We start from the raw sequence: 23992 nt of genomic DNA on the forward strand, positions 1-23992 counted from the left end.
TCAGCGTGCAGACGATCATCTTTACATGCGGCATAATAATTTGGGTTTGTGTGCGATCATTGAATCGAGTGGTGCTACTGTCGCAGATATGTAATATATGTTCCAGTAAAAATATACCGAAGATCCACTTGGTACAGGAGTTGGAGGGTTTAATTACATCCACGCGACTAGCCGGCAGAAAGGTTTACGGGTTTATGGTTTACGATCAAAGAAACCGTGTAAACCTTCCCTCCGGAATTCGGCAGAAAGACACACGCGCAGTTGCACGTGGTAATGCAAGCCTTTAATCTAGAGATGGCAACGGCCGGCTAAACGGCTGACCTTTCGCATGACGGCCGGCTGAAGCCCTTAGCCGGCTAACTCAACGCGGCTGGAAGTCTCAACCGGCTAGAGCGGCTGACCAAATTTTCCAGCCGGCTACGGTTGTAGTTGTACATTGCACTCCGTAGCATTTTTTTGAAGTTCCACTCATGTTGAAATGTTTTGTTGGTGTTGTGCAAAGTTCATTACATTGGCTCCTCTCTTCCTTAAAAATTAATAATTTCACGCACGATTACTGAGTTTATGAATAGAGATCTGAATAGAGTTTTGGTGAAGAAAACGCTGAAATAAATGTGGTGAACAGTTTACCAAAATTTCTCACATTAGCCGAAATTCAATTTTCGTTCACTATGAAACGTAGAGAAATTTTTGCTTCAGATTGCATTAAAGCGCCACGGTTTTCATATGGTGTGCAAGCTGAACGTTCGCGACTCCGCATGGCGCTTGATTTGGGTAAAAGATGTTTCCGCTCATCGAATTTTGCCACACATACAGTATTAGTGGCATCACCACGTGCAGATACTGAAAATAGTGCTACTAAACTGGGTTTCTAAATTCCTTAAAAAAGGCACTACATTATCGATTTCCTTTAGCATCGCGACCTTTGGAAAGATTCTCTTCTTTCCCTTCAACATTGTGCGACCAGGCAGTTAACCAAAATGTCATCATATCGTTTTTGCCTTTCACAGCCAGAAGGCCCCGGGTTTCCACCACAAAGTGGTGGTTCTTGCCCAGTAGCTGGTGGGTATCAACACTCAAATGGATACGTCCCGGCAGGCCTTGACTGCACATCCGCGAGGCCACATTGATCGTATCACCAAATCTGGAAGAAACGGAACACTGCCTCAACAAATTTAAATTTTGGCTGATTCTGCCATGGACGTACAGACAATAGCGCGGTCTTTTTGTGCCCATTATACCAGCGGCGCAAGGACCTAAAAAATTAATGACTGCTTATTTATAACGTCATGCTATTCGAAGCTGTCAGGGTGCTTCGATCATAACTGATTCTTTACCAGTATGAATGCCGATTCGGAAGCAAAGTTTCTCTGGTAAGCTTAGCGCTGATCCCGTCTGCATAACTTTAAGGGCAAATGCGCAGATGTAGCGAACATGTGAATCGCCGTTCCGCTGCGGCAGACCACTGGCAGCCTTCAGCAAAAAACGCGCCAAATTATTCATAGTACGTACAGATGGTCCAAACATAATTCCTGTAATCTTTGTGAATTTACGTAGTGGATTTAAAAATTAAAAGGTACTGAAAAAGTACCAGGAACATGTCCCCAACGGCCTCCACTTTATAAATGTCGCACTGTGTGCATAGTCTATCGAAAAAGTCTTCGACTTTGCCGATAAGGGATATCGTCACTTCCGGTGGCTCAGCACTGACAAACTCCACAAAACCGTACAGGTCGGTGAAACTGAGCGTGACACTGTTGAATACCTCGGGTGCCACTGCCAGACCAACACGTAATCGGCTGACAATCTCCCTAGAAAGCAGACGTCATTGCGTGGCTCCGGGCTCGTATAAAATATGGATACAACAACAATAGAATAAATCAAACAACATTGTGGTTTAGACTTTGTGTATATACCGTGGTAAGATTTGGCTGATGAGAGTATCGCATTTAACCATTTCCTCGTGCAGCAATTTGGTTCTGGTCTCCACTTCCCACTCCAATTGGTCAGCGTAGGCCGCTAAGCGCTGCTGGATCTTATCGAACAGTTTAAACCGACGCATGCCGGGCGCTAGTGACGGCGAGACAATGGCTAACCGGGCACGCAGTTGCCCTATGGTTGGGCGCCCGGTTGGGTCACGGTCCACGCACGCCCGAATAATCGCAGCTAACGGTTCCACTTCAGCGTAGTCGATGGCGTTTACCAAAGGATTCTCGGTAGGTTCATTTTGATGATAGCCCTTTTTATCTGCAGTTTCCCAAGGCGCTAACAAATGGTAATGTTGTAAGACAGTTAGCTAATCTTACTATGCGAAATGTCCCCCATTTTCTTGCACAGGGAACTCCTCGTCAATATATCGTAGAGGATCAATCCAGTGGAAAAAATATCAACAGCTTGCATGCTTTTGGTTTGACGGCGGCCGACGGGCAGTGTAGCATCCTGGAACAGCTCTGGCGGCGACCAAAAATGCTCTTCCCAGGTTGCCGAGAAGGGCCAAGGACAGTTGGTAAGCTTGCTTGCGCCAGCAGCCTGTATCGTAGGAAATAATCTATCGCTGGCTAAATGCATTAGCTTCAAGGTGAAGTGCTTGTCGATCCAGCAGTTAAACACGCTTAACCGCCCATGATACCCAAACGCCGAATTATGTACTGCTTCAACACCCTGCAAACGAAAACGTGGCTTACCAACAATAAACCCTTAAAATTCGGTAGAAAGATTATGAAAAATTAAGACTGAAAGTTTCGAGGTGGTTACTTGAAGATAGTCCAAGATTAGTGAGCTGACCAGGGCAAAGTCATTGGTGATAAAACTGTGCGACAATAACGGTAGAGTGCCTCGCGATGGGCATTCGAAAACAGCTGATATGTCAGCAATGCCGATTGACCTTTTATCTATACTTAATCCATAAAACCGGCAGGTATTAAGCTGTTCAAATCCATAGAACTGCAACCAGCGTGCACGGTTATTCAATTTATACGAATAAAAACGTTTGCTTTCTAAATCATACCATTTTCAGCATACTGGACAGTTCTCGGTTGGAACCCAGCTCCCCGAATGTTATTGTGGTTGTCGCATGTTTTATTATCGCGACAGGATAGCCGATCACTCCGATTCCTTTATGTAAGGCGCGGAATCCGGAAATATGGACGTCCTAAATTGACCACAAGGAATGTGTAAACACAGACTTTTTACGCTTGATTTGCCATGGCTCGAGCAGTAGTAAAATTAACTCTGGAAAAGGGTATGTGGATTTAGTAACTTAAATGTCGCATTATGGAGCAACACTAGCACGAGCTGATTTACTACATTACCAAACCTGAGCTAACTGCACAACGGAAAAAAAAGAGTTCGCACAAATTATGCACTGCCTTGCCTAAGTTTGATTATAAAATCGCTTACAAAGTTTATTTACAAACAGATGTTGGGAGAAACATGTTAAATTAATATGCCTGAATGGCTCGTACATTGTCATCGTAAGCAACACCATCGTAGTGCTCGGCTTTTGCCTCCGCGAATACCGATGAATACAGTGTTCGCAAAGCGGATGGATGGGAGATGCTGTCAAGCGTCAACTGCCACCATGTATTATGAATCAGCTGACCGTGGGCTTTGCGCTTGGCAGACCTTTAAAGAGCACGGGTAAAGGTTATAATAGCAGCTGTGCGTAGGATAAGCCGATTGCCTTGCATCACGCACGTACCTGACGCAGCATATTATCACGGTGAACACAAGGAGGACAACTCCCGCAATAGTAAACCCAATGATGTAAGTTTGATTACTGCCATCTGTAATTCCATAATGCCAGTATTATGTAATTAAAGAGCGGAATATCCAGAACACCCTTGTTTTCTTGGTTACCGAAATAAAGTAACAAAAATTTTTGCTATACCGAAATAAAGCGCTAAGAACTATTTGAAAAAAACGTAAAACGGGAAAAAATCCCTTTGAATATAAAGTAGCGAGATACAAATTTACCACTAGTTGTCGAGCAAAAAAGAGTTTAGAGCTTTTCCAAAGAATGCCTACATTTTTGCAGGCATGCCGGTTTCTGGTGTAAGTAACCGCAAATCGGTTCGCTCAGCGGGGGGAACGATGCGGTGGACGAATTGCCCCAGTGGTCGAGCTGTGTGATTTCTATCCAGGACCGCGTCATCCCATCTCTTGCGACCAGCCGCTGAATACCATCACATTCGGTATCATGTTTCGCCATATTCTGCTACAATAGGTACTGTGTTTACAATATTTCGATTACCTCACGAACGCCACTGGACAAGAAATACGATACAACGAAATCCGTACGCCGTTGGCCATTCTCGTCAATGTAGAACGTGCCGTACTCATTAGTAAAAGTACGGTTAAGGAAACGACGTGCCAGCGCTCTACCATCGCCCAGGTCCCGGATGTGACCTTCCCTTATTGAATCGTTTAGAACCTTTGCAAAAACTCGCACATTTTGATATGAAAATTGGTTACCTACAGTAGAAATTTGCCACTTACCGTTGCTATCGTCGGAAAGGCCAAGTAGCTGTCAACAATCGGCAAAAATGGCTGCAAAACAGTACAATCTAAACCGTATACCGAGTAGGTATTTCTCGGAACTATGGTGCACATTTGCAAAAAGAATATTTCCGGTTACAATTAAATAGAATGTTTTTACAACCAGTAGGTTTCTCACCGGCGATGTACTGCATCTTCAGGCGCAAAATTACCGCCTATCGTTTTCTGAGTATATCAAATCAGTGCATTATAATTTATTGTATTTGTCTAATGATGGCTATAATTAATTTATTTGCTGATTCACCGACCTGATCTTGAAGGCTGTATGTAAAGTTATAATCGAGAAAGGAGCGCCGGATGAATTCTGGTCCTAAGCGCAGATCGGTGCCCATGTCCACGTTCTTCTGGTGGACAATCAGCAGCGATTGGAAGGCTTGCAGCGCTTTCTACAACGTAGCGGCAACCAGATTGCATTTGCATCACGTTGCAAAGGTTGTTTGCGGGGTAGGTACCTCGTCGTTGGCGTCGTCATACTTCCAGTTCAGTCGGCCGAGAATCTTGTTGCGCATACTTTCCACGACGATGTAGACCTACAGTTGACGCATTATACAGAAAACTGCCATGTGAATGCTGAAAACAGCAGCTCATTTTTTATGTGTAATGTTATCGTCTTACATATTCTCCGTTAGTCATGCCCATATTGGCGGCGGTAATCTACAAACAAAATGACGCATATTATTCCGTCACTAACTACGATACCCACGCATTTTTATAATAAACTAACCAGGAATTCACGCAGGAATGCGTTGTGGCCAAAAAAGAGGACGACTAAATGCAAAATGCACTGTTATTTATTTTAGTTGTTTTTAAAGTTAACAAGTGCGAAAAAAGAGCAAATGTTTCTGCTATGAAACCACTTAACCTCGGCTGATTTTGCGTATGTCTTCCAGGATTGGTCCGAACTGTCCAAACGAAGCTCCGGGTTTTGTGGGGATTTCGCGCACAATTGGCGTGACGATGCGATTCTGTTTCAGGTCGTCAAGCAAATTGGACGCAATGATGGGATAAACCGGCGGTGATCCTTTATCGATAAGGACGAAGATTGTCGTCCAATTGTATCGTTTAAACAAGTCAATGTAGAATTCCGAGCACTGCGACGGGGCAAAATGGGTAACGGCGATCCATGAGGGATTCGCTTGTCGGTCACGAATCTGCCGACTGGTCGACTGACTGCACAAGAAACGCATTAAAGCAAATTGTTGCATTAACCAACTTTACTACTCTATAGTATAGAAGTAAGGCATTTTAATTCTTTTGGTGCGCGCGTTCAGAGGCTGCGTGCGAGTGCTATATTATATATATATATAGGTTCTCACTATCTTTTTACGTTAGAGTTAAAGAGAATGTATACATACGTGGAAATCCACAACATGTTCCATTGGCTCATAAAAGAGGGAATATCGCTGTTTTCCACGCAAGCTATACAACGAATAGAGAGTAACCGCTAGACATTTGAAAAAATGTATTTCACTTAATTTTAGAACGGTCGTAAAGTTTAACACAAATTATAAAAGTCGAAGCCACTGTAATAAGCGCACAGGTTTCTTGTGACGGCTTTCGTCTTGGTTGTAGCGGTTTTCCGCTAAAACGTCCACGTCGCGCTTTTGACACGGGGCTTAATAATTATTAAGCGAAATACTGTATCATAATAAACGCAAATTAATCAGCAGAGTGCCGAAAAACCACTACATAGCACAATACCGTTATTCAGATAAATCGTCAGATCGCTGGGATCCCGCTGCCGGTAGTGCCAGTCGGCCGCCATCCGTACCGCCACATCATCTAAATCCGGACATGTGTTGCGCAATGGATCTGTCAGGAAGCGGAAGGTAAATCGGATGCTGTCGGCATACGTTCGCTGTACGTATTCCACGCCTAATGACATGGCTGGTCCGATGTAGACGAGCGAGCTGAGCCCGATGGGTGCAGTGTACCCAATGGCCACTAGACTGATATTCAGCACGGGATGCCGGCTTTCTTCGGCGGCCACACGCAAGCCTATACACACCGCGAAGCTGAGCCGCCACAGCACGTCCGCTAGCATCATCATAAATTAATATTCACAGAATGTTGGCGCACCTGGGTTTCGTCCAACAAGCGCAAATCATGATGCAGATTAGTGTAAACCCGTAACGATTTTTCAGTTTAACTTTGAACGGCTTTGCGGTTATGCAATATTGTTCCAGAAGGGCTCAAATTTGCACCCGGGACGCACGCTGTACTGGATATCTTATTGCATAAGAAAGAGTGTAAAGGTTATTGCGCGTGTCTCTGCCATGAAAATATGGCTGGGAGCATTACTTTCTTCTAGGAGAAAAAACGTCAACATAGCACTCAATATGCCAACTATACGATCCTCCACACGCTGGATATATCTGTATCTTCTTCGCGTAACATAAATCCGCATACTGTGCAGGCGGCCACCTTGCAGCCAATCAATATTGATCTCAACTTAGCCAAGACTCGGTCTGTTAATTCAAATGCATGACGTTGGGAAAGATATTAAATGACGGATGTTACCTCATTGGTCACCATTTTTGGCAGATTCAGTTAATGCGCCCAACGCAGACATAAGCGTGAGAATCGTGAAAAAAGGTTGCACGTGTTCTGGGCGATAATTACCTCGAAGAAAAAAAGTGTTGCATAATATTTTACAGGATACTGCGTTGTCGAGTGCTAGTGTGCGGAAAGACGCAACACACCGGTGCAAGAAGACCTTGACAGTTGGCAGATTTTCGTGCAGTTCATTCTGTCTCGATCGGTGGGAGAAAAGAAAGAACATCCGGTGGATGAACGCTGCCCGCTTTATAAGGATTACTTAACCCGATTAGCTGCCGTACCTTTAGTAATCAGTTGCTCATGTGGGTGCTGGCGGCAAGTGACGTGGTAAATGCGCATTTAATTACTACCCCAGTGATAGCACGTTTAACTGTTGGTGTCGTTTGATTAATAACCGGTGACAGTAGCTTTTAAATGTATTTGTGAAAAATATGAACTACTCTAGGTAATCTTTACATGGAGATTAAGCAAGTTCCCTTTTGGTGCACTTTCAACCATGCCAGTAAGGGTTAGTAAATCTCTTTTTTAAGACAGTGCTGCAAACATGCGGACCAGTTTCTCGGGAGTGCCTCCGATGCGTTATGCAGGAAAATATTGTTGACTAGAACGTTGGACGCTGTATCATCGGAAGAACGGTTGGCAAGATCTCGCACGACTAGCACGTAGGTTAGAAACACTCCCAACATCTGCAAGGCGCAATTTATGTCACCATACTACAACTGTAATTTACGCATGTGGCAGATGCGATTCCTGGGAAAAATATTTCGAAAATTGATTTCGTCAAAGAGTTCAGAAATTCCTGCTTAAACTTACCGACAGTGCCAGATTGCGATCAATGTTAACGAACTTCCCTGCGGTAAGGACCCACGGATTCTGGCGGAAGACATGAAGTCGCGACAGCAGCTTCATTTCGCTGCGCCAGTCGACCCCACTTTTCCCGGCTAGACTAGGGCAGTGCAAGCGTTCTTCGATGACCTCAATCAGCTTTTCAATCTACATTATCGCGAAAGTCCGTCGTTACCAAACATAAAGCTTGGTCCAATATTTTGCCACATAAATATTTCGCTTACTTGGTAAATTTTTAAACCAATAAAAGTCGGCGTCGAATGTACGAATTTATACTTACAGCAGCGTTGTATCGTACAGCAATAAAAATTGGCACAGATACCAAAGCGGAAGCATACCACAAGATGATTATAATGGGAAATAATGGCGCCAAGGTCGTTCCTTGATTAGTTAGCTCTTTGCTGTCAAACGACGATGAGAACGATAAAATCGTACTGAGCATGTTCAGGAAATGGAGGAAGAGAATGCTGGAAAACACTTTATCCAGAGATTTGCCGGTTCTCTGAACATGCGATATGGCCGAGTTAAACACTTGCAATGTACATTGATCCGAATGGTGTTGACATTCCTGTTTCTGACAAATCGCGTGAATTAATGTGCGGTACAATTGGGTATTCCAGGACACGACGAAACAGAAAAAGACGATGATTAGATGTTCACCCCAGACGACAACATTCTGGGTCAACAGTAAAGCGACTTCAATACCGCAAAACGATGCATTGCGAGACAGTGGCCAGTATTCTATACCGGACATTACAGTCCATTGGGTTAAATAGGCGAATTCAATTTCGTGGATAATGAAAATAATTATTACGAATACCGTACCAAAAATCACGACTAAGCGTTCGTAATACAGGAGTTTTCCTCGGATTCGGCCAACGACTTCGCTGCCATATAAATCGATGACAAATGATTGCATTCTTTGTTGATTATGGAATGTATTATCGAATCGCGATCTGGATGCGTAGAAGCAAATGAGAGCCAGAAAAGAGAACACTACTTTACCAATCCACTTAAATTCGACGAAAACGAAAAAGGTAGTAATGCGGTTAAAATAGAAAAAGTGGAATACGCTACTAACTTCGCGCAACGTTGCTAGAAGAACGATGGTGATGTACAGGCATTTACTGATGAAAACTAACCATCGGAAGAACTTTGTCCAAGCTGATACGTAAGTTGGGGGCGTGGTCAGTGTGAAGAACTGCAGAATGTGCTGACTGTGCCATGGGACCTGAATTAGCACACCCTGTAGAACGACGAAGGGTTTACGGTTTAACCGATACAAAAGCAACTTGTTCTTTGTTGAATTACTTACCGAGTGCGCCAACTGTTTTAACATCTAGTGACTTTTTTACTCAGAAAGCGCGCATTTAAAAAAAATACTTTTCTACTTGTTTAGAACTGTTTGTTTGGTCCGAAGCCCGCTTTGCTTAATGTATCTCTCTATAAGCAACAATGCCATTCCATCGCGTTTTTGCAGCATCAACCTGCTGGTTTTCCCCAAGGACCATCCTACAACATTTTCGGCGCGGTATTCGATGCAGGGTTATTGATTTGTGCAACGTTGTACAGTTCCTCACTACGAAAACGGTGCGACATTATCAACGGAAACACTTGGGCTTTTGAAATTGAAAATCCAAAGGTCATTCACAATGCAATTTCTTTCGTGGAATCTTCTCCAGTTCTTTATCATCCGCCGACCATCTTCTTCTCTGAGTTCACGCCAGAAACTGATGCAATGGACCGTGTTACTTCTGAAAATAACGTACATGATTGTCGTTGGTCTGACTATCCTCCGTGAAGACACCAACAGTCTTCGGATGTATTTCATGCAAGGTCTCCATTCATCCATATTCTTTACGGATTTTAAATGGACGGGTAAAGTTGCCTGCTCGCTGTTGACACTCATCTGTTACCATGCATCACAGAAGCAGTTTACTAGCTTATTTCTGCGTCAAGGTAAACTGGAAGTTTTCATTAGTAATATCTGTTCAGATAAAAACGCTTTCCTGAGCCGGCAAACCGCAGTCTATCGCGAACGCTTTGCCGTAATCATTGGAACGATATTGATGATTCTGATTTTCGTGACCCATGAAGCAGAGTTTGCCTATGACAACCAATGGAACATTACATACAATATGGATTACTGGCCAATCTCCGCACATTTTCCATTTTACATCGTTGAGGTTATCTTAATACTGACCCAGAATGTTGTCGTTTGGGGCGAACATCTGCTGATAGTCTTCTTCTGCTCGATCGTATTCTATCATGCGCAACTTTTTGACGTGCTAAGACATTCGATCCATCAAGAAAAGATTCCACACCGTCAAGATTTTCAAATGACCCCGGAAATCTTGGAAGGCTTTAACTCCATAATAGCACAAGTGAGGAACTCCAGTAAATCTTTGGAAAAGACGTTTTTCAAGATTCTTTTTCTCCACTTCCTCAACATGTTGAGTACGATTCTCTGCTTCTCATCGTCATTCGATGATAAATCCTTAACTAAAAAAGGAACAGCTTTGGCACCGCTGTTTCCCGTTATTATCATACTATGGTACGCACTGGCGCTGGTAGCAGTTCCAATCTTCTTTTCTGTACGCTTTGCCTCTGCGGTAAGTCGTTCTGCTTAACGTAAAATGCCATCTTGTAACATGTCGACAACGACAGAATGAGATTTTTAGATCGAAAAGCTGTTTGAAGCCATCGAACACCGTCTGCATGCCGGTGACCTTTCTGGAAAGGGGGAGGCTGAATGGCGCTGCCAGATGAAAATTCTGATGCGCATACAGGGCCTACGTCAAAACCCACTCGTTCTAACGGCCGGAAAATTCTTCAACGTTGACCGTAACCTGGCTTTATCGGTAATACAGAACTGGGCACTATACAGTTAAATTCGCAGTGCTAAAAGTATTTCGACAAACGTGATACACGTAAACATGCAATTGTTTGCAGATGCTTGGTGTATTTCTCTCTTATATACTGGTCGTGCGCGATCTGGTTAACCGAGTGCCCGAAGAGAATAACACATCCGTCATGTACAATATTTTTCATTGCAACTCCACGCGAATGGTAGCCAGCAACTGGTCAATGTGTATTAATGCAACTGAAATATACAGTAGCACACTAGTCTGAAATCGATTTTTTGGAATGAATGTTGCGGGTGTTTTCTAATTTTGCTTAGTATCATAAAATTCGTTGTCTGTACTACAGACTGTGGTTGTACAGCAATGAGACAACATATCATGCAGTTTTCAGAACAAACGCTATCTTACGTTTTTTTAGGCAAAAGACGGGTTGACACACCTGCTTTTCTGTTTAAATTGTGAACTGCCGGTATTACAGACACCGAAAACAAATGGATTTTCCTGATAGTGTTGTTAAAAAATCGATAAAATATATCGGTGCTATTTCGGTGCTATTAGAAGTAAGACTATTTCAACGGTATGGTAATAATCTCGGAAATACGTAGTCTCTCAGTTGTCATCAGTTTTCCCAAGCAAACACTTGGGCAAACTTTCATTTTGTTCAACCTGTGTTTTCCTTACCCAGTGCTTTGGATCGTCGGCTTTTATGAGGCTCGTAGAGGCATACAAAACGATCGCCGATTAACGATTGTTTGCTCTTAAAAGTAAGGAAACGTCATTTTAAAGCCATCTATGTAGAATTAAAGATCTCTTTATCAAAGCCGACGAATAACTGTTTTTAACGTTTGTTTGTGCTTCATCTCAGAGAAGCAATGTTTAATTTCGAAGAAACTAAAATGCTAAACGATGATTCGCATCAGCTCTTAAGCTGGAACATTCTGCGAAAATTGCTTCCAACAGCGTATGTATCCAACGAAATTCCAGGCACTGGGTGCAAACTTTTCTTTAAAAAATGTTGGCATTATTTTCTCCAGTTTTGGAAAGTAATATACATCATCTGCCTTACTGTGGCGGTTATAAGGGAACCCTTCAACTCTATCCGCTACTACATTATAACGAACGACAGATTAACGATTCGCATGTTCCTGTCTGATTTTAAATGGACCGGCAAAATCAGCTTATGTGGCGCGACGGTAGTTTATTACTATGTGACCATCAAGAAGATGAACGGGTTAAACCAGATGTACCATAATATCGCGAGACTTCAAGGGGAAGTACTTGGCGAAAAGACCGTATTGGAAATACATCGAAAGGTCACGCGTTTGGATCGCGTTTTTGTCATACTCGGAGCCATTCTGTTCCTGTTAATATTTGCAACACACGAAGCCGAGTACGCGTATCTGTACCCGAAGATCCTGACGGAAGGCCGGGATTACTGGCCGTCAACCCACAACGAACCGTTTCTCCCGTTAGAAGTGTACTACGTACTGGGACCCGGTGGGGCAGTCTTTTTGGAACAACTGATCATTACACTGTTCTCCACGCTCTTATATTTCGGTATACTGTCGCTGAATGCTTTTCACCATTTTGTGGAGAACAGCAAACCGTCTCCTCACACCACGCAACATCTGTGGAAAGTCATTGCACAGAGTCGTTTGATCTTCCAGTCCATCGAGGCGTGTTTCAGTAAGATCCTGTTTCTGCATTTTGTCAACATGGCCATGACCATCTTGTCCTTTACACCGGCCTTCGACGGGGTGTCGCCGGGAGATCCGGGATTGAAGCGTCCCTGGGCGCCGCTCTTCCCGCTGATTGTAATCACGTGGTATGGAGCGATATTGATCGCCCTGCCGGTGGAACTCTCCACACAGTGTTCACAATCGGTATGACGGTTTTCGATGTAATTAAGTTGATGATGAAGTTCAAGTTCGTTATGGCTGTTTCTCGTCTGCAGATGAGTAAACTCATGGAAGCGATGCACGAGAGTGTCTGTTCGGTCAACAGTGGTGTTGATAAATGGGCGACATTTGGGAATGAGCTGAAACTGCTGCTGACGATCAATTTCACCCGGCAAACCTCTCCCGCCATCACCGTTGCCGGATTCTGTGTCGTCGATCGCACCTTTGCAATTTCGGTATGAATAATCATTAATATTGTTGTCGATTAATTTCGATTACTCATTTTTCCACAACAGGCTTTTAGTGCATACGGCTTTTTTTTTGCAGCTCTTCGGCTTGTTCCTTACCTACGTCTTCGTCGTGCGCGAGATCATTAATCGCACTGGAGAAGACCTGTGCGAAGGTCTCCGGCGCTGCAATGGAACAGTGTATTAATATATATCTACAATATCCACGAATGCTTTTTCATAATTTACATATTCCATAACACAACTTTAGCATGCTTTTTCTTAATTTACAATAATTATTCCATAAGTGACTCATACCGCTTGATATGAGGCGCCGCAAAAGGACCGATTTGCTGCCAACTAGCTGGAAACTTTGTATTAACAACGTTTGCACTTTAGCTCCCTAAAAAGCTTGTTTTCGGTAGAAAATGGCTTTATGCGAAGCCCTGATAATACGTAATTACGATATGCACCGTGAACACATGCTATAACTATGCTCCCTCATTATTTTGAGCAGTTATTTGGCGTTACCAGAGGAGAGGACTGGGATTCTCCTCAGTGTAAATATGAACATACGTCAGCAATTGTGATGCATGTTGGTATGACGGTGATCAGCAAATTTGTATGCTGATGTTCCTGTTGAGTATTACAGTCAGTCAGAACATAAATTTTGAAAATATGATTGTGTTCATAATAACAAAGTGCACCATATTTCTGCTACGCCTTTTACGTTGTATTAGTGGTAGGTTTTAGCTGCCAGGTATTAAGTGGCGGTCCACGATGGCTACGCCGCTACCCACCATCTGAATCATCTAGATGTGCTTTTAAGCTTCAGGATAATGCAAAACCTACTTCCGGTACGCTATGTCGGAAAAGCCATGCACAACTCTGGGACTGAGACCGTACTAAGACGAATTTCTCACTGCGTTCTTCAGTTCTTAAAGGCAGTGTATCTCATATGCTGCATCCTAGCCGTTATCCGGGAACTAGGCAGCAGTATTTGTTTCAACGTTTTCGATAGCGATCGCATAACCATGCGGATGTTCCTATCGAATTTTAAATGGACAGGGAAAATCCTTTTTTCTGGCTTGACAGTTGTTTATTACTACTGTAATAGCACAAAAATACAGGAGCTCAAACAGATGTGCGGAGCCGTCGAAAAACTACACAGAGAACTCTTCGGCAAAAGTGTTATGCCGCAACTGACTCGCAAAGTCAAGCGTTTAGACCGTATCTTTACCATCGTTGGAGCGATCTTATTTATTCTAGTTTTTGTAACTCACGAGGCAGAATATGCGTATTCGTATCCAAACGTAATGACGGACGGCAGAGATTTCTGGCCTGCACAACAGAACGAACCCTTTCTTCCTTTAGAACTCTACTATGTTCTTGGGCCGGGAAGCGTCGTCTGGATGGAGCAATTGATTATCACAGTTTTCTTAACGATAGTGTATTCTGGTATACTCGCGTTGAATAATTTCACACGGTTTGTTGTAAGCCAGCCGTCAACGGAAACGGTACAACATTTCTGGAAAATCATCCTACATGGTCGATTGATCTTTCATTCTATTGAGTCATGTTTTAGCAAGATTCTCTTGCTGCATTTTGTCAACATGGTCATGACGATTCTGGCGTTTATACCGACATTCGACGGTGTATCGCCCGATGTCCCCAAATTAAAGCGTCCTTTGGCGCCGCTGTTTCCCCTGATTATCATCGCATGGTATGGTTTGTTAATCGCCCTACCGGTAAAACTGTCAGCACAGTGCTCGGTTTCGGTATGAAAGTTGAGTATACTGTAATTTCAACTGATGATCTGAGTAACAGCCTTTGTTATTTGCAGATATATAATCTTTTGGATGCAATGCACGATATCGTCTGTGGAACCAATGGAAACGTAGCGACAAATCTTGTACCCGAGAAGTCGGAAAGGGATCTAAACTGTTGAATGCCATCAGCTTTGAACGACAAAAATGCCATGCGATAACCATAGCCGGCTTGTGTCCGCTTGACCACACGTCTGCCATTTCGGTAAACAGATATGATGAGGCACTGCGGTCACCGTAAAATTGTTCTGCTAACTGTATTTGCAGCTCTTTGGCCTGTTTATGACCTATGTATTCGTCGTCCGTGAAGTAACCGACGGGAAAAGCGGCGATGTGGGCGACTTGCGACGTTGTAGCGTAACACCAGGTTTCACTGCTTTGAGACGGATCGGATTTGACAAAATTTACTGTAGAATAATGACAATTATTCCAGTTAAAAAGAAAATAATTTACTGTTGGACACACGTTGACCACATCAAGTGTCGAACTTATTATTGTTTCTTCATCAAAAATTTCACAGAAGCTTCGGAAACAATCACATGTTAAGCATAAATCGAAAGAGGCGGCCTGATTACAGTGTCGAATTATCGTCAACAGGAAACCGTTTTACCGCGTTTATCAAGAAATTTTGTGGCTATGCAGTTTGTCATGTACGTATTACAAACAGTTCCCCTTGTAAGTATCGTCCTCTGTGGCGAAAGCTTGTATAAGCGCACCAATGCCTTATTTTTTGTGCAATCCGAATGTTGCGTTTAGGTAAAAAAATACTGAATATGCAAGTGTAGTAATAAGGTTGCTAGACTATGAACGAGATCAACCGACTTGGAAGAATGTTAAGGTGTTGTAAAGCATATTCATGTCGTTAGCAAAGTACATACGTATATCAACATGACAACATCTATGTCTATGTACTGTACTACTGAATATGCAAGTGTAGTAATAAGGTTGCTAGACTATGAACGAGATCAACCGACTTGGAAGAATGTTAAGGTGTTGTAAAGCATATTCATGTCGTTAGCAAAGTACATACGTATATCAACATCTATGTCTATGTACTGTACTTCCGATGCACTTCATCTGCGACCGGTTTGGATTTTTTAACACCTAATTTCCACTGTGGTATAACGGCATCATAGTTTAAACTAAGCGAGACACGGTAAAATACAGTAGTTTAGCTACGGTTGCACATTCCGATCTCGAGGATATTTTCGCAGTATTTAACGCCTGGATGGATCAGATTTCATTCGTTTGGTACGGCGTTTCATTTTAATCCGTTAACTGCAGTGAAGTAATTGAAACGAAAAATCCACAACTGGTTATCCAAACCGTTCAATTTATTTAGTTCATCTTTTTTTCCGTCTAAAGAAATTATGCTTTGAAATCCCAGGAAATAAATCAGCAGATATGGTGTATTATACGGATAGGTTTATCTGCAGTATGTTGATTATGTTCGAGGTACCAGCGTGGTGATGATCTGTTATACAATTTTCCGGTATTGTCGACACTACCGTATAAGCCATACACAGACGACGTCGTTTAAACGATCATCTCGCGCTGGGTCAGCACTGTACACCAAACAACAGCAGCGTGACCATTTGACTGCCGAGTTGAATGTCTGGATTACACGGCACATAACGCTTTAATCCTCCGCACCGTGCACAAATCCCCAGACAATCGATTTCTATACAATCCGCCGTTCCAACAAGAAATCTTCAGCAAGAAAAAAATGCTTGTCATCCAGCCAAAAAATCCACCGAAAACAGTATATAACCACCCTTAAGAAAACAGCCCAGATCGTGTCGCGTACGGACTACTAGAAAACTATTCGATATTCTTCTGTATCGAACCGCGGTCAGAATGCGTCTCTTCCTCGCTGTTTTCTGCCTGACTATCAGCGCTGTTCTGGCCCAACACGACACCGGTCACGGCGCGCCGGCCCCCGCCCACGGCGCCACCACCAAGCCGTCCGCCCGCGGCGGCACTACCGCCAAGAAGGGCGCAGCCAGCGCTGGCGGCCATGATGCCCACGCCGCACCCGCTTCCGGCCACGGAGCGGCCGCCGACACCCATGGAACCGATTCGCATTCCAGCTCCAGCCACGCTGCTGATTCGCATTCGTCCAGCGCCGGTCACGGAGCCGATTCCCATGGAGCTGACGCCCATGGATCAGCCAGCAGTAAAGACTCGCATGCTCCGGCTTCTAGCGGTCACGGGACACCCGCGGCTTCAGGAGGTCACGGAGCGCCGGCGGCCTCTGGAGGACACGGAGCCTCATCGGCGGCAACAGCGCGCCGAGGAGCCGCAGCGGCTAAACCGACGCCGGCGGCTCATCATTAAGTTGCCTGATGGTGACCTCGCGCCGGTTGGTTCTGCTACCGGCTGCATGTATACCATATACAATTTTTCTGACATTATTTTGCGTGCGGCATATTTTTGGCGGGTAAAATGACAACAGAAATTTACACTAAATGCTAGATGGCTTCGAATAAAGGTTTGAGCGCTTGTGCTATGCTACCGAATACGTATCGAGGCAAAGTATTCATATTCGTTTTGCCTGGAATATGGTTAATTAAGGCACTAAATTATTCTGCCCGTTAGTTATACCGGTTAATTACACCGACTAATTTCAAGCCGTAATTATGAATCATATAAGGGACAATATCGGCGATTGATACTCATAAATTAATACTCATAAGAACGTCATAATAAACAAAACCTTATCTTCTGTATGATCAGGATTTCGCATAAAACCGACATGAACACATAAAATTTGATATATGGCAGATTTTATTATGCACACAAAATCTTGATCGTTTAAGAGGAACGCGCATCATCACCGAAACTATCATCACCGTTGTCAAAAACATCTGATCACCAAGTGCAAGCCCATAACATTTATAACTCCGCGCAACGACGCCCGGCAATCAAGCCGCTCATTATGCTTATTCCATCGCGTGCACGGCATGCTCAAAACTCAAAAGTCAAACAAACTAAGCAGTGCCCGTCCGTCTGGTGACGTCGGCGTCTAGAGATGCAGTTGCTCTTGGTCTTCCTCTCAATCCGTCTTTGTGGTACTGTTTTCCCTGACTACACAAATTAACCGACACACAGAGACGATCGATATTTATACAGCGTCACTGATCTGTCACTTCCAGTTTCTCTGAACGATACCATGCTGATGGCGCGTGATACAGTGAGAGAGGAATTTTGGATGCGTCTCGCTCGACATCCAAGAGAAACCTTATTCCATAACCTTGAAACACGATACCCAGTTCGCCCTTTTTTCGACCGCGGATAAATTCATGGCTGTATTGGTTACGGTGATTCGAGGGTTGGTACTGTGTTGAAAACGGTGTGATTTCTGTTTCCCGGTAAGTTGACGGTATGTTTACCGTGTTTTTATACGGATTAGCGGGTTTTGTGTAATCTGTTGACATAACTATTTCAAGAGCAGTCGAGTAGTCAATAGACTATAATAACACGCTGTGAAAGCGTCCGTAACCGGTCTTTATGGCGGCCATTCAGCACTGCACAATTTCCAAAAATTCGATTAATTTGCACTTTTTGTGGATAACTCGCTCAGTTTATATTTTAGTCCGATATGCGAATGTGCAGTCTATGCACAGAACTCGATCATAAATAAACGAAAGCAGTTAAATTGGCAAGCCTATCATTACCGGCAAATGTAACGGTTTTATAATTTCCGTGAGCACTGGTTTGCGTACAATTGTACATATCTGTATTCTGGAATACAGTATTTGGTGATCGTGCTAATTATTTAATCGTTTGTTAATCAATTTGTTGATCAGTATCGTTTTTAATTGGATTATGGTTTGCTTTTACTTGGGATATTTTATCGCTAGTAATTATGTAATTGAGCCGTCCACAACCGTTTTTCTTTAACCTACAAATACATGGAAAAGTTTTTCGAAGCCAATAAATAATTTGCTCTTTCTACTGCCTTTTTGTTAGCCATCGCTGTGTGTACAGTCTACCGTAATTATTCCTGGTGTGATAATTAATAAACCCCGGCGCACTTATAAAAGATGCTTCAACTAGCGCTTTGTTTTATGTCAGCAGTACGTGCTGTACTTTGTGTACTTCTATCACTACTGTCTTTACCGGCTGTCCAATACGTGTACGTGTGTATCAAAGGATACAACTTCCATTAAGCTGGACGCAAATTTAGCATCCCGGTATAGTTAGCTGCACAGGAGTCAGGATCTACCCCTCTTGTTTCCTGGATGTGAATATGCTGTACATACCTAATTTGTATAAATGCTGTTAATGAATGTCAGTAGTTCGCCCACAGGCAAATTAGTAACGCACGCCCAATGAGCTTTAACAGTGTAAAATTAGTCTAATTTGGCCATATAAAGGCCACATGCTCTTTTATCGCGGTGCCATTGATCCTGCGCTACTAGCCATACAATAGCTGATGGGAGCTATTCAGTTATGGCGCCCTATCATTTTGGCCACCGTTCATTTTGGCCACCATTCATTTTGGCCACCATTCATTTCGCCCACAACTGATTTTGTTACCGCTTTCGATTTTTAGCTAATACATGCACTCGCTACTCACTTTGTAAGACTATGATCAAGCAATTTTTTTTAAAACGAAACGAACAAAGCAAAAATAAGAACCTAAGAGACCTAAGAAGTGAACCTCCCGGATTAAAAAAGCCTCGTTTTTGAGATAAGATTCGCAGCTTGCCAACATCTGTTTACTTATGACTTGATCTGCGCATGTTACTGGCGCAGCTCCCACAAAACGTTACTATCTGCATAATCGTGAGGTAACAGTAGCATCAGAAATTGGAACACTATTTTTTTGTCAACCACAGCATACGAAAGTACTGCCCAAGAGCGGTGCATGCCGTAAGTAAATATCAGCGAGGTATGAGAGAACTATTGTTCGAGTGCTGGGTCAATGCAAAGCAGCGGCTATTGAGGTGGTGGTTGGGAGCTAGTGCAGTACAGAAGGCGTGCGAACTAAGTATGCGTTCTCTGTTGTTTAACGCGAACGTCAATGCAAATCCAGTCACAGTTTACCAATTTTAATAATAAATAAAAACAGCCCTGCGCTGTGAGCGAGCGCTGTAACAAATGCTTAGAAAAATATTGCCAACACCAGCAACATTAAAACACAGTTATTTATTACTTATCACATAGCTGGCCGGAGAAAAACAAAAAAACAACATCGACAGCACAATTAATTGTAGAACAAACGCGTCGATCTGAGTTCTGCCAAAAACGATTTCGTTTTTACCAAGATATGTCCTAAAATATCGTCTTTCTTGGCGTCGGATTTCACGTGATAGTCCTTCCAGCCGTTGAAGATAGCTGTCACCAGGCCAGCAGCCAAAGCTCCCCGTTCGCGAGCTGCTCAAGTACACTGAAAAAACCCGATTTTGTTAAAATGTGTTCAGAATGTTATAATATAATCGGCTTTTATTAATTTATTTATCTCAACCTAATAAAATGAGAAATTGAAAAGTGAAGAGGAATGGCGAAGTAACCAAAATACGAACCACATAAAGCAAAAACATAATCTGAGGAAAACAAACGATAAAATCATAAAATTAAACGAACAGAACGATCATGCATTCCAAATACGGCGAGCTACGAAAAATACTGTGCGGTATGTTTGTTAGTATTAAGCAAGTACAGGGATTATTCAGCTGAACCACCTTTATCACATACCTTGCTTAACGCGATCTCGCTCGTTCCTGCTGTCCGCCATATGCCGCAAAGTTCAGGATGGAATAACGACGGGTGGCTAGTCAGATAAACAAAATCATTTTTAGTAACTGCAAGATGATTAAATAACTTATTGGCAAGACTTCTGTCTCTATGTGGTTTAGCTGAGGACACTAAAACGGTAACTCGCAGTCTAACACTCGAACTGTAGTGACTCACTGTAGTGAATGCGACTCCGCTTTCCGTTGAATGGCTCGTTCTCCATGCCGCTGCTTCCCCTCCATGGCTTTTCAGCTATCCCTAGGTTGTGGCGGGGTTTTTGAGGACAAATCAGGAAAGGAAACGCGAGCAAGGGTATAAACGTCATCAGCCCAGAAGCCAGGAGAACAAGCGAAGTCGCTCAAGCTAGCAAGTAGTCCCCAGTTCCAAGCGATTTCGCGCATGGTGGCGAACAGTATTATTAAATGTACCGCAAAAGTGAAAACTGCTTTAATAAAAATAAGTTTGCAGGACCAGAAACGAGATCGCTGAAACGACAACAACTTAAAAATTTTACGAAGACTGAATAACTTTTACTGACGGCAACCTGCAAAGCCTGAAAACCCGCGTGCAGAGCAACATCTGCGTCGACAGTACGCATTCAAGCACGTGGATTGTGCGGTGTGCCAACCGCACAGTCACAGAGCTACATTATTTTCGGCACAGTCGCCAACCGCCCAGAGCGCTGCTTATAGAACCCTACGGCGGTCAGAGGCCAGCGGCTAGTTTAAAAAGTTTTGCTCTGGTGGCCTGCGATTAACATCACAGCTGACACATGCGTAGCCGCTCGAACAGCCGCTGAGTTACTTGTATGTTGGCAGCGCCCAATTGTTTTGTTACTGGCACCGGAAATACAAATTTTCAAATCTGCCGTGGAAACCGGGCCTAAGAATAAAACACAAGAAATAAACATTTCTTGACTCACAGATTCCCTTTGTCAGTACGAGTACATATACTTAAAACCTAAGAAAAAACACCAAAGAAAACCTAAGAACACATATAAATACGAGTACATACATATAAAACCTAAGAAAAAAAACCTACGAATACCGTAAGAATACTGTAGCCGCCCGCACAAGTTGCTCCATTGGCAGATCCGGCCGTTGCCTTCTCCATGCACGCGCTGCGCTAAACAGCGAGCAATGTGAGTGCAAATATGCGTACACCTCACTCTGTGGAGCAACTTGTGCGGGCGGATACAGTAACTTAAGACAATCGAGCGCGGTATTAACCAAATCAGTGATGGCCGAAATGAATGGTGGCCAAAATGAACGGTGGCCAAAATGAATGGTGGCCAAAATGAATGGACACGTTCAGTTATTGCGTCAGCCTCTTTTAGTCAGATTATATGTATAGCGAGGTTTCTCACGATTGACAACTGAAGTAAATCGCGCGATTTTCTGATTTGTCGCTGTTATTTAGATATCTTAAAATTACATTACAAAAATATTGGCGGTAGATAACTAAAGATTTATCGTTTTGTGTATTATCGCTAAAGATTATCGCGATCTCCATCCGCACCATGTCCGACCAGGGGAAGCTGACCGGCAAACTGGCCGTGGCCCTCTTCGCTTCCACCTTCGGCACCTGGTTCCCGCACGGCCTTAGCGTCTCCGCCCTCAACGGGCCCCAGAACATCGTCCTCAACTGGATCCGCTCCGTCAAGTGCGTCCGCTGGGGCGGCCAGTTCGCCGGCAATTACACCAACAACACCGACCTCCACGATCCCAACCACTACTTGTGGTGCCGGACCATCCCTCAAGCCGAGGAAAAATCCCTGAAGCAGAACTACGAACTGTACACCCTGTGGGCGCTGTGCTCGTCCATGCTGTGTGTCGGCGCCCTGATCGGCACCCTCCTAACCAACCTCTTCATCCACGGACTGGGCATCAAAAAGTCACTGATGCTGGGCGCCGTCATTCTCCTGGCCGGGTGTGTCCTGTGTTCCTTCGGCCCGACCGCTGGTTCATGGGAGCTGTTTCTATTGGGACGGATCGTCATCGGACTGGGCACGGGCCTGGTTACCGTGGTCACGCCTATCTACACCTCGGAGATCACCCCTGCGAAATTGCGCGGTGCCGCCGGGACCCTGCCGCCGGTGATGTACGTCCTGGGCCTGATCGTCACCACCGCCATCGGGTTCCCGTACGTCCTGGGTCACGAGACAGGGTGGCCGTATTTGGTCAGCGCCGTCATCATCCCGGTGGTGATCGCCTGCGCCATCCTCCCGTTCTGCCCAGAGAGTCCGCGGTACCTTTATATCGAGAAGAGCCGGGAGGCCGACGCCCAGATGGCGCTTATGTGGTTTCGCGGTGCCGGTTCGGTCAAGGACGAGCTGGAGGAGATGCACACCGAGGCCGAGCACCTCAAGGGCACCCGCAACGTCACTCTCCTGGGGCTGTTCGTCGACCCCTTCCTCCGCAAGATCTGCTGGCTGGTGGCCGTGCCCATGCTGGCCCATCAGTTCTGCGGGTTCTACTGCGTGACCTTCTACTCTACCTCCATCTTCGACGATGTCGGGTTGAAGCAGATGGACGCCGTGTACGCCACCATGGGCGTCTGGGTGGTGTACCTCATCGCGCTGCTGACCTCCATGGCGTTGGTGGACCGCCTGGGCCGCCGCACCCTCCTCCTCATCAGCCACCTGGGGATGATCGTGGCGCTGGTGCTGTTCGTGGTGTTCGCCGTGACCCGCGAGCAGGGCGTGGAGTGGACCAAGTACGGGAGTGCCGCCTGTATGCCGCTCTTCATCGCCTCCTTCGCTACCGGGTCGGCGTCGGTGCCATGGATCCTCCCGGGAGAACTGTTCCCCCAGGAAGCACATAATTCATCGGCTAGCCTGGTGGCCGCAGTGTCCTGGGCGGGAGCCATTCTGACGACGCTGTTGTTCCCGCTGATTGTGGTGGTGGCTAAGCATTATACGTTCCTCATCTTTGCCGGGTTGGTGGCGCTGGCGACGGTGCATATTGTGATTAAGCTGCCGGAAACTAAAGGAAAAACTATTGAGGAGATTCAAGCTTTATTGCGCAGTGAACGGCAGACGCGATAATTTACGAAGACAAACAGCAAACTATTAGACAATTATCCGTCACAAACAAAAAATATCTGAGTCAAAAGTACAGATAGTCATAAACTGGGTTTCGCCATAGCTCTTTTGCATATATGAAATACTGTAGTTTTGTGGCTGTGTTACATTTACTGGTGATTTTTTCCGGATGCTTCCGTACGGAAGTTTATCACAGTTATTAAATTTGTTGCCGATGTTAGATATCTTCTCGACGTTGCAACGTTAATGAGCTACTTGAAAATACATTGTTTTATCCATGTATCAAGGCAAGAAACCGGCAATGTTATTCATCACATTGATATTATATTCTGATAAAATGCCAACCGCGCATAATTAAACCGTAATCCGCTGACCGCTAAGTGAAAATCGTGCTGACAGATGTGACTATGAACGAGATACCAGAAACCCG

The 23992-nt window shown here is 44.3% G+C and overlaps 3 protein-coding genes and 2 long non-coding RNA genes across 5 annotated transcripts; 3 read left to right on the plus strand and 2 right to left on the minus strand.

Annotated features, from left to right (window-relative positions):
* Nucleotides 1-897: 897 nt before the first annotated feature.
* Nucleotides 898-5971, minus strand: LOC129600396 (atrial natriuretic peptide receptor 1-like). Its single transcript, XM_055498889.1, has 18 exons — nucleotides 5913-5971; nucleotides 5420-5727; nucleotides 5282-5325; nucleotides 5173-5211; nucleotides 5010-5087; nucleotides 4806-4943; nucleotides 4498-4548; nucleotides 4253-4432; nucleotides 4027-4174; nucleotides 3701-3785; nucleotides 3465-3624; nucleotides 3008-3151; nucleotides 2307-2661; nucleotides 1917-2247; nucleotides 1592-1811; nucleotides 1338-1473; nucleotides 1208-1256; nucleotides 898-1144 (listed from the first exon to the last, which is right to left on the minus strand). Exons 1-18 carry the CDS (start codon nucleotides 5942-5944, stop codon nucleotides 898-900), a joined length of 2745 nt encoding a protein of 914 aa, XP_055354864.1. The 5' UTR covers nucleotides 5945-5971.
* Nucleotides 5972-10433: 4462 nt separating this feature from the next.
* LOC129600405 (uncharacterized) lies at nucleotides 10434-10995 on the plus strand. The gene is made up of 3 exons (XR_008692047.1): nucleotides 10434-10574; nucleotides 10644-10823; nucleotides 10915-10995. It is a non-coding gene; the product is annotated as an uncharacterized LOC129600405 (long non-coding RNA).
* Nucleotides 10996-16562: 5567 nt separating this feature from the next.
* LOC129600397 (histidine-rich protein PFHRP-II-like) lies at nucleotides 16563-17283 on the plus strand. The gene has a single exon (XM_055498890.1). It carries the CDS (start codon nucleotides 16635-16637, stop codon nucleotides 17112-17114), a length of 480 nt encoding a protein of 159 aa, XP_055354865.1. The 5' UTR covers nucleotides 16563-16634; the 3' UTR covers nucleotides 17115-17283.
* A 733-nt stretch (nucleotides 17284-18016) lies between these two features.
* Nucleotides 18017-23930, plus strand: LOC129600393 (solute carrier family 2, facilitated glucose transporter member 1-like). Its single transcript, XM_055498887.1, has 2 exons — nucleotides 18017-18148; nucleotides 22015-23930. The coding sequence occupies exon 2, from the start codon at nucleotides 22039-22041 to the stop codon at nucleotides 23563-23565; it is 1527 nt and encodes a 508-aa protein (XP_055354862.1). The 5' UTR covers nucleotides 18017-18148; nucleotides 22015-22038; the 3' UTR covers nucleotides 23566-23930.
* Nucleotides 19917-21067, minus strand: LOC129600394 (uncharacterized). Its single transcript, XR_008692043.1, has 3 exons — nucleotides 20697-21067; nucleotides 20481-20556; nucleotides 19917-20172 (listed from the first exon to the last, which is right to left on the minus strand). It is a non-coding gene; the product is annotated as an uncharacterized LOC129600394 (long non-coding RNA).
* Nucleotides 23931-23992: the final 62 nt, after the last annotated feature.

This window comes from Paramacrobiotus metropolitanus, unplaced genomic scaffold (genome assembly GCF_019649055.1).
Source record: "Paramacrobiotus metropolitanus isolate TYO unplaced genomic scaffold, Prichtersi_v1.0 Parri_scaffold0000175, whole genome shotgun sequence".
Classification (NCBI taxonomy): domain Eukaryota; kingdom Metazoa; phylum Tardigrada; class Eutardigrada; order Parachela; family Macrobiotidae; genus Paramacrobiotus; species Paramacrobiotus metropolitanus.